This window comes from Micropterus dolomieu, linkage group LG14 (genome assembly GCF_021292245.1).
Source record: "Micropterus dolomieu isolate WLL.071019.BEF.003 ecotype Adirondacks linkage group LG14, ASM2129224v1, whole genome shotgun sequence".
NCBI lineage: Eukaryota > Metazoa > Chordata > Actinopteri > Centrarchiformes > Centrarchidae > Micropterus > Micropterus dolomieu.
This window is the reverse complement of record NC_060163.1, coordinates 23,105,878-23,121,925: the sequence shown is the minus strand read 5'-3', so window position 1 is coordinate 23,121,925 and position 16,048 is coordinate 23,105,878. Positions and strand designations below refer to the sequence as shown.

General features: G+C 39.9%; 1 protein-coding gene across 3 annotated transcripts in view; it reads left to right on the top strand.

The window, feature by feature from the left end:
- The window catches only part of skap1 (src kinase associated phosphoprotein 1), a 33,642-nt gene that overhangs the window by 9,914 nt on the left and 7,680 nt on the right, over nucleotides 1-16,048 (top strand). For all 3 annotated transcript variants that reach the window (XM_046069079.1, XM_046069080.1, XM_046069082.1), the window contains exons 7-13: nucleotides 8,503-8,583; nucleotides 8,838-8,921; nucleotides 9,007-9,131; nucleotides 10,626-10,689; nucleotides 12,229-12,411; nucleotides 14,870-14,923; nucleotides 15,060-15,169. In XM_046069079.1, the coding sequence (XP_045925035.1) occupies nucleotides 8,503-8,583; nucleotides 8,838-8,921; nucleotides 9,007-9,131; nucleotides 10,626-10,689; nucleotides 12,229-12,411; nucleotides 14,870-14,923; nucleotides 15,060-15,169 (701 nt within the window). The remainder of the gene's footprint in view (nucleotides 1-8,502; nucleotides 8,584-8,837; nucleotides 8,922-9,006; nucleotides 9,132-10,625; nucleotides 10,690-12,228; nucleotides 12,412-14,869; nucleotides 14,924-15,059; nucleotides 15,170-16,048) is intronic.

The window sequence follows — 16,048 nt, the reverse complement described above, 5'->3', positions numbered from 1 at the left end:
CCCCCCCCCCCCCCCCCCCCCCCCCCACCTCCCTTTCCTGGCTGCCTTTCTCTCCCTGGCTGTTTACACTATTAATCTTGTACACTCTCTCTCACACACTCAGTCACACTGCCTGGCAAGAAGAGAGTGGCTTGAAGGGGGGATTTGGACGTATTTAACCGAAGGGCATCCATCACTCTCATCTCCGGCTTCACCCCCACCAAAAGCCACACCGTGTAGTTTTCGCATCCCCTCGGTTTGTAAGCCCTCTGATGCAGCTCTCTCCTCATTTGCTTTGTTTTATTGTTGCATTGCATATAATTACATCCCTCTGTTGCCTCTGGTGTAGTGCCGTGTTGGATCCCAGGGAAAACAGGCGAAGGTAAATGTGCAGCAGTCCATCTGTAAAGAGGCACATAGGCAGAATGCAAAGTGGGAAGCTGGGGCAGGGTGGCTCCTAATCTCCCCCAGAGCTGTCAATGTCACAGACAAATAGCAAAACTATCAGATGCGGCGGGTTCACCCAGAGGTTAGCGTTCCCAGGTACCTCCTGCATTCACTCCCTCTCTTTCTCCCCCTGCTTTGCAAATGAGAATTTGATTTTGCCCTCCACTGGAATCCATTTCTGGAGATGAATGAAGTTTCAATGCCAAGCCCAGGTGGCCCCGCTGATTTCTTAGGGAAATAAATGGAGATGGGAGAGATGTGTTGGCCTGTACACAGACAGTGACACGCCGGCTCCCAATGCCTCTGGGATCCCTCTGTTTAATTGTTGCTGTAATGTAGCACTTTGAGGTCATTAACATGCCCTTGTGGAGTTATTCGAGGATGTTGAGGATGCATCCTTCTTTACGCCGGGATCTCCGCACGGCTGGAAGAAGTCAGCACTGTGTGTGTGTGCCAACTAGGGCTGCCGTGGGCTTGTATGCTGTTTGACGATTGCTTATCTACAATGGAAATCTTTTCACCATTGATTCATAGTGGCCATTGCTGTAAGTTAGCTTATCTTAAAGAACTGGAATCAGCAGCCAGTCGATTGAGAATACATTTAATAGAAAGGAACTATGTCCTGTTTGGCAGTATGAACACTTTGTTAGTTTTATTTAAACAAAACAATTATGCATTTAGATAATTTACTTCAAAATGTAAATGATCACAGTTAAAGTGACATCATTTTATAAAATGCCAGGCTTAAAAAAGAATTAGTAAAGTATTGATTTTTTTATTTTTATTTAAGACGTCTGGGTATTTCACTTACTTTAATATGTTCAGCGATTGTAATTTTGATTGCATGTGGTAAAACTACAAAAAACAAACATTCAGAAACAACATTCATTAAATAATGTTCATCCTTGCTACTGTATATTTTATATTTTTCTGTGAGTTCATTTGTATATTGTCACATACTCGTTTCAAAGGATTTGTGCGAGGTGGATTTACCGTTTTCCTCTAAATGAAAGTGTAAAACCGAATTGGTTTAATTTTTTTCCTAGTTTATTTACTTTTATTTATTCTTTTTAGACAAATTAGATTAAAAAGTTGAAAAAGTTTGTAAATTATTAAGATTATTATTTTACTTGCATGTAAATGTTAACCAGTTGTATAAAAAATGTGTTATATTACATTTTAAGTAAGTTATATGCTGGCACAATACTTTTAATAATTTATTTTATTGCAGCTATTTCAGAATCATCCATATTTCCTGTAGCAAATAAAGGAAAACAAGCAAAAAAAGAATTCTTATTTGTTACAAAAAGACTAAAATAAGTAATTTTTAAAGCCACCACTCATATTTGTTTATAAAAAACTGAATGGAAACCTACAAAAAATAATTATACAACAAATTATTAATAATATTATTGAGCAACTTTAAAGAATGAAATTTTAAATGTATAGTGGAAAAATAAAGAAGCATAATAGAAACATAAACGAGAACTGTTTTTTTGATGAATCCCAGTTAAAAATCAATAATTTGGTCCACTGAAAATAATTTAAATAAAAATGCTTATTTTAAGCGAAACAACCTGCATCTGATTTAAGCAAGACACGGATTATGATCGGACTGGTTTTGCCTTAACGGAATATTTTATCTGTAACACTTGTTGCCCATCGACTTGCCTGTGATTTATGAAAGGAGTCAAAGAATGATGGCATCATATAATTTTTTATTGGCATAATATGTAACAGAAGTGACTATAAAATAAGAGCAATTACATAAAAAGGTTATAAGCATGAGGTATTGCTCAGGAAGCACAGTGCAATAACATACTCCTCACAAACATATTTACTTACCAGTATTGCTAAAATTATATTTAAAGAATTTTAGTGGAAATAATAGAAGCATTTTTAAAGTTGCAATAACTGTACATTCAAGGGCGAGTGTGTTGATTTTCTGTTGAGTGTTTTTCCCTCCAGGCTGTGTCGTTGAGTGTGTTATATCACGTTTTTATCACAGATATGCAGGCTCTCCTGTGGGCCCGAACGCCTCCATTGTTGGTATTTATATTCTTACTACTGTTTATCCTTTTTTTTTTGTCTGTGTAAGTGAAGCAGCTGAAAACCATCCCCAGCGATTAGAGGATCATTGTAGTTGCAGTTAAGCATTTGAATAGTGGTTGTAAATCTAGAAAAGGGAAATTCAGGGTCGCTGTATAACCTGCTTATGGCTGCCCAGGGGGAAGCCGATGTCACATAGTAAATTTAGCCCCTTAGTGTCTTTTTGGTGGCCGGCCTGTGATGTTTGAATGTAGGGATAGAGCAAAACAGAGCCTAGAATGACTTGACATCCATTCCTGCATACAGGCACAGAAATATATATATATATATATATATATATATATGTTAATAAGAGAGAGAAACACCAGATTTCTCTGCATTGTATTAAAGTTGCAATATAACCGAATTTCTAGATTCTAAATCCGAATTTTAACTGTTATATTAAAAATGTACTCGTGTGCACCATTAAAGTTTTCATTCAGTTAAGGGTTTCGCTTAGTCGTAAAGGTTTTATCTCAAGTCAGGATCAGTGATTTGTTGACATCCCTGCTCCAAAAAAAAAAAAAAAAAAACCTTAATCACTCCTGCATAAATTCCTGTTCCCATTAAACATTATTAGACAACGATACAGGCATCATGCAGCCTGATATAATGCACTGCATGTTTTCTTTGGTTCAAACACATGCATTAGGAGGTTCTAAACACGGTTTATGTATCGATGACTGAAGTCGTAATCAAATCAGGGGGAGGAGAGGAGGGCAGGGAAGACATTCTGCCCTTAACCTCAGTGCCTCTCAGTCTCTCCTCCCTTTTGACGGCCGCCTCGCTGGAGGGACACACAGCAGAGGCCTTCTACTGTAATGAGGAAAAATGCATCAATTTAGCTTAGCCTGCGTACAGATTGAGCGCCGGGTGGGTGAAGGTGCACCGAGTGAATCCTTTTTCCTAATCAAGGACAGTATCGAAGAGGATTGCGGTCTCGCTCACTTCGTCTATAGAGTCAGCAGCATTCCTCCCTGCAGCCCCCTCAGGGCCGAGGAGCCTCTCTCTGCCTTCTGTTTCACCTCATCAGCTGAGTTCACACGGGGGTCAGGTCCTGCCCCCTGATGCTGCATTCAATGCAATACTTTTTGCCTCGAAAGCCACTGTGAAAGCTCCTGTTCTTAAGGACTAAGCACAGGAGAAAAAAAAATATGATAACTTGCTGATTTTGATTCCTTCCTGTGCTGTGGGGGGGGGGTCACTCTTTCACATACACTAGATATACAGTATTTATCTCATAAATTGTTAACTGATGTACTTTCTCCTAGACTTTGCTTGCAGCATGTGGTAGTTTTCTCTATACATGTGAATTTAAAAAAAAAGATTTTCTCTTTTCTTTTGTTTCTTTATTTATTCATTTATTTATTTATTTCTCTGTGTGTTGTTGATTAGCCATATTTAGCCAAAATGATCATTTTCATCCTCAGTCCTTGGGCAGGTTAATTTTAAGAATTAAAAGAAAGAAACAAAAAGCAGACTAGTATATTTCATTCGTTTGTCGATAGAGAAAATAATCAGCAACAGTTTTGATAATCTTTTTAAGGCATTTTTAAAATGTAAATAAACCATGTAACCATGTAAATAAACTTGCTTTCTTAGTTTTTGAGAATAGTAATAGTAATAATGTTATATCTTTTTGGATTGTTGGTCAGACAAAACAAGCAGCTTGAATATGTCAACTTGGGCTTAAGGAACTAGTAATGGGCAATATTTTGTATTTTATGACGTTTTTATAGACCAAACAATTAATCAAAAGATAATCGACAGTATAATGAAAATAATGATTAGTTGCAGCCCTACAGCAGACAAATAAAACATCAAAGCGCATATAGTAGATTACAACATAAATAAAAAGGAACCCAATAAAAGCCGCTTTAGAACAGACACATACAGCGACCATGACAATCATAACTATACAGTATAACCTTACAAAAATATAGACTAGCAATACTAAGGAGGCATGACACAAGAATAGAGCAGGCACACAAGACAACCAATATTAGATATCACAGGCATGCAGACTAGACTAGATATACACTTATGGACACAGCAAGATAAAACAATTATCATTTAATTTTATTTCCATGTATTTCCAAATGTTTTGCCCATCCCACAAGGTATTACAAGACTCTGCTTGTGTGTGAGACATCAACGTCATACAACACAACATCTTTACACAACAACAGTATATTAAATTATATACAGTATACATCTGCATGATTTTAGGGAACATATTTTTATGTACAACAGTTGTAAACATGAAAAAGCAGCAGAAAGAAACACACATTTTTATCCCGATAAATAAAGGGCTTTTTTTCACCTCCCCTGACTCTCGCGGCCTTAACTTAAATGTTTCTATATCTGGGGATACAATAGTGGTTTCTGCATCTGGAAGTGCATGCTTCCCTGCAGAGACTGAACTCTGGTGTCGCTCCACTCGGCCGTCCTACTGTATTACAGAAAAGACAGTAAAGCGACCACTCACTTTCCATCTTGTGTAGCACCATCAACATCTTCAGTGGGTTTTTGTGTTTTCATAACATCTTTGTTGCATTATGACCACCGTTAGATCTAATGTAACATATTAGTCCTCCCACCCAACCATTTCCCTTCATTTTGATTCACTCTCTATCCAGCCTTTGATTGACTTTCAGCCTGAGTAAAGTGGATTTTAATGAGAGAATACATTAACTCCCTCTGGTCATGCTTACATAAATCAGCCTTTTCTTGCGGGATCAACTGCTGAGCTCATAACACCATGCTGAGAGAGTGTGAATAACCAAATGAGAGATTGCGGCTATGGCAAAACCGCTGGCAGCTTGGATGCATTGTTGTGTATCCCCTCCGCGTTTAAAACAAGTTCAGGAAGGCAACAGGACGGAGCACTTATCAGCACACAAGTCAGCTTGCTTATGGAAATGTTCCCTTTTGTCAGGATCAATTAAACACATATCTCTGGTCAATTTCTATTGATTCTTTTCTTCCATTTGGAAATGGGGTGACTCATATCTTTTCTTGCTGATGACCACTGAGAGCAGTTAGATTCAGTTAGCGTTGGCCTGTAGCAGCTCCTCACCTTGATTTACAAAACACGTGATGCGACTCTAACATCACATCTATCTGCTTCTCTTTGTTGGTAATTGCACTCAGCTAAATAGGTTATGCTGAAATATCAATAAATTGCCATCAAATTAATGTCAATACCAAAGCTGTGGATGGTGCTAATTAAAACGCAAAAAGGATGAAAATGAAGTCATGGCATTGCCCTGAATAATTGATAACGCAATTTATGATTTTTATGAAAGAGTGCCGTCTGTCTGCGATTTTGATGAGGCCTTAATTAGATGCATTAATGTGTCTCTCTGTGCCTGTAGTCAGACTCAAAACTCAAACACCATGATGGTTGTTGGGGTTTTTTAACGCTCTAAATTACACATTTTCAAATAACATTACCTCTGAATATCTACTTAAAATTGCATGGGTCCCAAAGAGGTGTTAGTGTGTAATTTTCATTAAAGGAGGCAATGTTAACTCAGGACCAATCAGATCCTGTTTTTGTTTAGGGTGGGAACAAGCGGCATTAAGCAGTGTGATGCTTTTAGGTTGTGCTGCGACCCTGTGGAAGAATCTTGAACTATTGTGTACATGTTTCCATTTTTACAAAAGTCTTACGTTTGCACCCACTCAAGTCGCACCCTTGTTTGCGATTCATACAAATGAGGACAGTCAAGTGAGGTCAGGTCACTCGACGTTTAAGTGTTGAACACGCATGAATGTGTAATGTTTATTGACTCAAGCAGATCAGAGTGAACCCGTTGTTGATTTTGTACCTCCTCATCTATTACCCGAACTCGACCTTTGAGATAAATGAAGAGCAAGGGAAGCAGACAGATGAGGGGATTAGAAGTGGGCCACAACAGGGAAGCAGGCCCAGAAAAAAATGAACGGACTGCCGGCGGATAGATGAGGTGGGGGAGCATAATGACCGCTGTTTGTTATGATGTACTGAATCAGGTTCTCTTTGACATAACAGTCCTTAGCACCTCTGTATTTATAGTGTCACCGGTCAGTCCATCCACAAAGGCAAGCTGATGATATGTGAGCGTTTTTGTGCCGTGAGGTGTCTGGGGCTCTGCTCTGGAATGACCCGCTCATCTGTCAGGCCCACGAGCTGAAGCGGTGCGGGGTTACCGGATCACAGGCTGCATTGTTGTGAACTTAAATCTCTGGAATGTTAGCCAAGCAAAACGCCAATATCAGCTTTATTTTTCTCTCTAGATCAAAGTTATTCTGACAAAACTCGCTGAAAATAGACTCAAAGCAACCACTCTTCAGAGAGCGTTCAACTGGGAGGCTTTTTCATGCTGCTGATTTTTATGAATGAGAAAGAGGTTCCTGTTTGTCTAATGTTGGGGGATGCTCTCTGTTTAAACCAGAGGACCAAGTTGTGGGATGACATGTTTGGGTTTTCCCAGCAGTTAAACAGGTCCTGAGGTCTGAGAGGGGGATGGACTCCAGGCATTCCCCTTGTCACCAGGGGTCTGAATGAGGTGTCACACTGACTAGTGTAAATGGTCTTTAAATTGTTTCTGTGTTTCAGACTAAAAAGGTCGGTTCCTGCTCTCCCTTTGCTTTCTTTCCTAGCAAGGCTAATGCCGGTTGACTAATGAATTCAGAGGAAGCTGAGCTTTGTTTTTGACACATGGAAAAGCCAGATACTCTTGTTGAAGCATCGGGCGGAAGGTGGCCCTTGAGGCCAATCTGAGGTCAATTTTACAAGTTACCCTCTAATGGCTAAAGGTTAGAAAATAGGGTCAGTAAGCAGATTTCTAGTAAAAACTGTTTTGTCTTGAGGCATCCTGGTGGTTGAGTGGTGAAGTACCATTAAACCTCTGTACAACATTTCTGGTTACATTCCAACTGTCCCGTAAAAGTGAAAATGCCAAAAAAAAAGTCATATTAAAGGAGTACTACACCATCACTTTCTGCTAGAACCCTCCCTCCCACCTTATTTTAAAAATGCACAGGAGTGAGAGACATCTTGGTATACATAAGTGTTGAAGCTCGTTTATCTGCTCTGCTATAAGAGGCTCTCCAGGTGTGTGAATGTTTGTGTGTGGGAGTGTCAGTACATAGCTGTAACCCTGCTGTTTATCGCAGTTAACGTTACTGCTCATAGGCCATAAATATCTTGTAAACTTTGAATATAGCACAGTTATCGGTGGGCTCATGTGTTTACTGCCACTGAAGAGGAATAAATCTTTTACATGTACGGTGTTGTTTTTACCAGCTACTGGGGCTTGAAATCGAAACAGAAAAATATATTTAGTGCCTTTTAAAGCTGCGTCTCTCCATCACAAATGGCCCAGTAGGTTAAATCCTATGTGAAGTGCATTGTGCAATGGAAGCCTAACAACTGCACTAATTAACTTAAGCCACTTAAATTGTGCCATTGTCCTGTTGTGTTTAAAGCTTGACTTTGCAAATTGAAGAGAGTTGTTTGAATTTCCGCAGGAAGGCTACTCCCATTAAAAGTGCAATGTGAGCAGATGAATGGATTGCAGTGCTCAGCAGCACTGTAAATGTATTGATCCCAGTTTCCTAAAGCCTCGCAGGGATGTATTTGATCCACAGGGTTGGAGACTTTATATTCATAGTGTGTGTGTGTGTTGCCTTTTGAATGAAGAACATTTTAAGTGCTACTTATTAGGAGTTAGTGCTGAAACAATCAGTTGATTAATTGACTGACAGAAACCATTTCAATAACAAATTAATCGTTGTAACTCATTTATCATGAAAAATACAAAACTTTTCTTTGGTTTTTGCTTCTAAAATGTTAGGATTTGCTGCTCATCTCTCTTTTATGTCATGTTTTGGATCGTTGGATGGACAAAACATGACATAAGAGGTCACCTTGGGCTCTGGGGACTTGTGATGGGCGTTTCTTTACGGTTTTATGGACAAATTAACTGCTTCTGTTCACAGATTTGGGTGACATCCCCCCTGTGGCAGTCCAGGACCTCAGCAACATCTTGAAGCATGGCTATTTGGAGAAGAAACGAAGAGGTATAGCAGCAGATAGATACCAGCCTTGGGTCAAGTATTTTTATCAAGTAATGCTGACTGTTTTAGTGACTTGGAGTGCGAGATGGTTAGTTATTGAGTATACATGGAGAACCACAATCATCTGGCACCTGAGCAGAATAAAATAAACCATAAAAGTATTTGAATATATACACATTATGAATGGTATTCATGTGAGTAATTTTCCATTTGATCTATTTTCATTGATCATCGCGCACTTTTTTTTTTGTGTGTAGATCACAGCTTCTTCGGCTCAGAGTGGCAAAAGAGATGGTGTGTTCTGAACAATTCAATATTCTACTACTTTGGGAGTGAAAAAGGTTTGTTTGAAATGCCAACATACAGAAACATCTATAAGTTGAGATATTGAAGCAGATAACATCCTACATGTATTCCTCTCTACAGACAAACAACAGAAGGGTTCCTTTTATATCATGGACTACAATGTGCAGCTGGTGACCAACCTGAGAAAAGACTCCAAAAGAAATGCCTGTTTTGAGCTCTTTGCTCCCGGACTGAGGTCTTTTCAGGTCTGTATTTCCACAACATGCCTGTATTACTGACCATGCCTGGATTACTAACTAAAAGTGTCAGGGAATTCAAGTAAAGGAATATAATTGATTTATATTATTTTGGAAATGGTATTTAGACATTTTGAAGGTGTGGAAGTGTCCTTAGACCTTCTTCTGTAGCGGAAATATATAAAATCTAAATTACAGTGCCACTGATACATCAGCTGATTTGAGGTAATAACAGATATTTTGATATGGGTGTCTTCATTGCTGTTTAGGTCCACTAGAGAGCACTTACGAGTTTATTTTTGTTCTTTAACGTCATGTGTTTGGATCTGAAAGGATGAATCGATTAGTAATTCAACAAATAAATTATGGGGGAACTATTTTGACTGTGAATCTATGCATCAGACGAAACAAGACAGTCGAGTACATCAACTTGAGCTTTAGTGACATTTTTATTTTAGCAAACAATTAATTGATAAATTAAGAAAATAATGGTCAGGTTAAATGGTAATTGAAATAGTTGGAGCCTTATGTGTGAATATGTTTAAATAAATAAGGGCTAGGCACATGGGTCATAGGACCAGCCTGCAAATCACCCACCCAAACAAGCAGCGGAGGGAGGCTTCGGCAGACTACGCTGGATGCAGCGTGTGGGAGAAGTAGATAAACAAAAGAAAGACAAGCGATCAAACGCCACAGCGAAGTGGATAGCTGCACACTGCATGCTGATTAGTGTTGGGGAAGATGTCGGTCTTAGGAACGTTCTTAAAATCATAACTTAGTCGCTTGGCCCCCGCGGGTTCTCTCAGGTGAACAGGAGACAAGCGCTCCTCGAGTAAACTGCAGGCGCTGTGGATAGTAACCATGGCAACGGCTTCTGTGCGCTACACAGCTGTAGCCTATTTAACTTAAGTTAAAATTATAGGCTACATAAGTTTACCTGTTGATGTCGTGATAACTATTTAGTAAACAGCAATAGATTCGGGACACTCACAAACAGCGAGGATCAGTCTCTCTTTCAATGATTTGCGCTGTGCGTCGCGTACAAAAAGTTCAAGACAATTCAACTTCGGTGGCGGGCGGGCGTGTGCATGAAGCGAGCACAACCGCTACGCTTCACCTCACTCTGACAGGGACACTTGCTACTGAACATAGCCTGTTTATGCTGTATATTAGCAATGTACCATTATCTAACTCTCAAATATTTGTATTGTCTTCAAAAATCCAGTATCAGTCAGGCTTTAATCTAAATCCATTTGGAAAACATTTTATTAGCTTGGCTATATTTTGCCAGTCAGTAAATATTGATATGTATTATTTATATTACTTTAATTTCACAGCTATTTCAAAAGGAAATTTCTAGTTGCTCTTTTTGTTCCTTATTAGACAGCTAGGAAGAGAGTTGGTGTACGCTTCAAAGTAAAAAAATCAGGACTTGTATTTCCGTGTCAATGCACCCTCTGAAATGATGATAATTGCAGCATTATTGCCACTTCTTCCCACCAGTTCACTGCCAGCAGTCCTCAAGAGGCCAGAGAATGGGTGAAGCAAATAAATTTTGTACTTGAAGGTAAGCCAGGATGTCTTTTGTACTTTTTAACCATTCAGTGTTCCTTGCTTTGTTGCTTCTCACAGTTTGTGTCCTTATTTCAATCAAGTGTTTAAGGATAGAATATGTCATATGTTCTGATGTAAAGCCACATTGATAAAATTGACTTGATTTGACTTTTTAAAAGCCACATAGGTTAATACAGTTAAACCGCCCAACCTTCTTTTGTCTAAATTTTCTTCTAAAGTTTGCTTGTGTTTACGAGGGGCAGAAAGGTCAGAAATGAAAGGGAGCTCTTTATCATCTCTGACTCAGATGAAAACCACCTGATCCATCACCAACTGCACCGACGAACGCACGAGTCCTGCATCTCCTCATTCGACATGTCACCCACTGTGACATGTGCACTATCATGTAGCTCTAGTTCACCTCCACCCCCACCCCCCAACCACTCCTCCCCTAACCCTCCTACCGAATTCCAACTTACAGGAAATTGATTGGTAGATGTTCTGGTTATCCTCCAGTGACATTGATTTCTGCTTGGCCGCTGGTGTACGGCAGAGGACCTGATACCCTGTGTTACAGTGGCCAGTCGCCTCCAATGAGACGGCTCCTCCATCTGAGCGAGCGGTCGTGCCTAGCGTACTCTAAAATGGGCTCGGGCTGGGCCACTGATTTGCGGGAAGTAACAGACACTTGGCAGTTTGTCTTACTTCCTCCCTGCCCAGTTTTACTACAACATGCAGTCTGATCCAGAACATGTAGATGATTATTTATTATTAATTTTTGTGGTCGCTCTTCCAAGAACTTTATTTTAATTATTTTTTTATAAGATCATTTTAGATAATTTGGCAGTTTGCCTTTATGTGATGGTGATAGTAGAGATACAGATAGGACAAGCAAGGCAGGAGAGAGAGAGAGAGAGAGAGAGAGGGGGGTGTGACATACCACGAAAGCCACTATAAAATGTGATTATGTGGTATGCGTCTTAATAAAGAGGACAACGGAAAACCCCATTCAAAATTCAGATTTTAATGATAAATAGAAGATATATGAAATATGGAGATGATGATTCACCTGCTCCTCTTTTCACCTAACTTTTTGATCATCAACAGTTGATATTTAAGTAATTTCAAGCAAGAATGTCAAATGTTTGCCGGTTCCGACTTCTCCAATGTGAAGATTTGCCGCTTTTCTCTGTTTTATATATATTGTACATTAACAGTTTTTTTTACTGTAGCTTTGACAAACCAGTCTGACAAAACAAGAAACAAGAATCGTCACCTTTTCAGACTCTAAAATAAATTCCTTATCTAAAAAATTATAAACACATTAATAGATAATAATAAAAGAAAATAATCGTTAAATGCAGCCATAGTTCAAGCCTCCGGTTCTTGTCACTGCTACTATATGGCACGTGATCTAGCCTGTTGTGCAGTCAGGGCCCGTCAAGCATTTCTCTTACTTTACCCTTTAATGCATGTGTGTGTCTTTTGTGCCGCCCTGTGCTCCATCTTTACACTAACGCCGCCCATCACGTTGTTTCTCCTTCGCTCATAGATCTCAGATCCTCCTCCATCCCTTGCGATGATGACGAGGATTTGGAAGAGGAAGAGGAGACCTATGATGACGTTGAGGTGTTGGGTGGCCCCCCCCTACCTCGGCCCAGTGCTGCCCAGGCCTCTCAGAGAGGAGGGCAGGAGACGGGGGATGTTGACGAGGATATCTACGAGGTGCTGCCAGGTATGAGGATGTGGTTGCCTTGCACGCAGAGATGCACCTACACACACACACACACACACACAGATAAATAGACAGGAAGGTTGCACTCACAATGATACTCAGTCAGACAAATAGACACAGTCGCTTTGCCTCACACAAACTCGAGCCCTAAGGGATTTTTGCAACAAGAAATATATGTGATGATCTCTCCTGGCTGTGAAAGTTGCTGCCAGGTGCCTCGCTCTCACCACAGCACCCAGACTGATCACTCATTTTAAATCAAGCAACACTAATAGGCTTGTCAGGACTGAGGTGGCTGTTGCAGAGCAACAAAGGGCAGGAAGGGAAGATTCACCTCACACTGCCTAGAAATCTGCTTCCTCTGTCTCCCTCCTCATCTCACTGAGAGCTATCTGTTGAGAAACAGTTATGTTGTTGAAATCAGCGAGAGCCGGGTAGCACCGAATGCTCTGTCAGAGAACGTCCAATTAGCTAATGTTGCCAGGCAACAAATAGCCTACAATTCAATCCACTAAGCAGAGTTTTGGCTAAAATTGCCTAGCAACAGCAATTTAATTGAAAGGGGGTAAAAACTGCATCTCTCAGGGCTTAAAATAGTTCTGGAGCTCTTAATGTCACATCTTTAACAGGAATTAGAGTTTGATTGAGAATGTTACGAGACTCCGGCACAGTGCGTGTGAGTCCCTGCTGAGTCCCATGTGTCAGGGTGGCTACAAGATCCCGAGAAGGACAAAAGGGGTGATCTGATCTTCTCAGGGCCATCGTCCATCACTGTTTCTATTAAATAAGATACATCAAGATTCTGTTTCACTCAGTGAGTACATTACCTTTGCCAAAATCACTGGTGAGAGGGAAATCAGTCTTCAGACTGTCACGCCAGCGTTCAAAGCCATCTGGGAAGAGGTACAGACTCTGACCACAGATGGCATATCGAATGACGGGCTCTTTCGTTCACTTTCTCACCCATTTACTTATCAATCATTCTGCACCTCACTTTCCTCACTTACAGCTTCTACACAGTGATTAGATACTGTTAAGTTATTAAATTTTTATGGTTATTTTCATTGATCAAAATCGCAAAAGACGAGGAAAGCTGACTGTGTTTGTATTTGAAGAACCTTCCTTTTTTTTTAGCAAAGAGAAATATTCCTGGATGGAAACAATGCAGTGACTGTGTTTTGTTAGTTTGTAAGACTTTATTTAATTCCCTGCTCACGTAAATGTTTAAGATTACTTAACAAGAGTTTTCCTTCATGTCTAAGATAATTTTTTAACATTAAATATCTGGAAATTTAGCAAAATTGCACAGTTGTCAGATACATTTTGCATATGAAGTAGCCAAACTTGCGAAGAAAGGTCGAGTGGGAGAGAAGCATAATTTTCTCTGTGATGAGCTTCCTCAGTTTTGTCGGCTCCGAAACTCCGAACATGGCTCGGTTGCAGGCAAATTGCATAGCGATTGTGGTATTGGCTCTGGTGCTGATGACTGATTTTATTGACTGGAAAATTAAATCACTTTGATATAGAAACCGTTAGGCCATAGCGGTGGCCTCACGACAGAAGGATGCTCATCTGTACAGCAGTTGAAGAGTGTTGAACAAATGTTTGCAAGCAGAATTTTATTTGTTTTCTCTTTTTGTGTAGTAAAATTTCATATTTCATTAGGTAAGCCATAATTATCCACCATGTCTACATTTATAATAATATCTAGACATTTGTTTTGTTGTTCATGACATGTGCAGCAACCTGAAAGTGTCAGTTGTGTGTGTATTTGAGAAGGAAACACAAAACAAGTTTTCTGCATCATAACACAAACTGTACACAATCACAAATATGCATGTGGATAAATAGTATATATGGGCATCTGTGTGTGTGTGTGTGTCGTCCTTCCTGGAAGCAGAGCCGCAGGTTGTGCTGGAAGGTGGATAGTGTTGCTGGGTTGTGGCATTGCTGTCAGCCTGCTACTGTTAAGGATGGATGTGGGAGACAGAAGGCAGGCATATCACTGTGTCACCTCTCAGACCACCGGGTGCCACGCCCCGCAGTCAATGACACGTCCGCCTCCGCGTGCCTTAAAGACAGCCTCTCTTTCTTTAACTTTTCCTGCCTGGGTCTCTGATAAATCTGAACAAAGTGATCCTCATCAAGGAGTTCAGTGTGGTTAAAGAAAAACAGACATCTTGTGTCATGTGGAGCGACTGGCTGATGATGATCCATTAATTTATTTTTTATTTTGTCATTTATTTTCTGTCATTATGTGTAGTTTTTACTTGAGTCAGGCCCACAGCAGGTAATGTTTCTTATCATTATTTTTTCATGTTTTTTCTGTTAAATAATGAAATTAAGATTTTGGGGTCCTGATATCTAATAAAAAAATGCTTCCTGCACATAAACGTTAACTCAGACATAGGTACATGTTATGTCACAAATACAATTTTGTTGTGTTTTGTTTGTTTAGAGGATGGTTTTCCCGATACGGTGGATGAAAGCAGTGACAAGAACAACAGAACAGGTCAGAACCACAGTCTTATGAGATGATAACGACAATAATAATAATCATTATGAGAACATTTCCAGTTTGGCAACACGTGACACCAGAACATTGTCTTGTTCTTTTGTTTAAATTTGTGCTCTGCATTTCCTCTCAGCTTGTTCATCAGATTACGCTAACTACTACCAGGGTTTATGGGATTGCCAGGCCGACGAGCTAGACGAGCTGGACTTCCACAGAGGAGATCTCATCTACATCATTAGCAAGGTCAGCATCACCATCAGCAGAGATAATCCAAGAGGTTATTTAAACTTGTCTCAGTATTCTGGGGTTTTTGGACACACTTCCACTCTTTTGCCGTTCATCTCTAATGGGAACCATTCATGATTGTGCCTTTAACTAGTATTGACTCAATTACAGGAGCAATTACAGTAGTTTAAAATGAGTAAGATGGGATGCAAATGTGTAAAATGTTTAATTATTTAAGGGTTAAACAACATCAACTCCAGTAATCACTTTGTCCTCATTTACATTCTGAACATGCTGATATCCCCAACATCTAAATTCCTCTGTTAGTGAGCACTTGTATCTCGATGCAGCGGTGAAGCACCAACAGTGGCATTGTCTTTTCCCGGGCCACTAGGGTGAAGTGCCATTCGGGCGCTGCGTAATGGTGCTGTTGTTCATTATGGAGCCTCTATCACTGGGGTTAATTGAGTAGGCAGCCATGCGAAGCTCTTCCTTTCTGTTTGACATAAACTGCAGGTGAAGCCATCCTGCATCTCAGCTCTTTTCTCTCAATCTATTTCCTCGTGTTTTATGGCCATCTTGTAGTTACATGCAGAGTATCTACCAGTGAAAAGCCACCCTACTGGAAATCAATGGCTTGTAATTTGGGCGCTTTTACTCTGCTGCGTACAGGGACTCCTTCCCAGACTGTTGCTATTGGTCTGTTTGAAATTGAATCATCATGTTCTGTGTTTAGGCTAAATTATCTGAAGAGCAGAGGGAGGAAGACATTACGGTAGATTCACTTTTTTTTTGTTAGTAATTATGTGGTGAGATTGAAAAATTATGTATTCAACCTCATGATTTCTTGCATCTTTAATCAGCAGTTGGAGCCACTGAATTTTAATTATTTGTGAT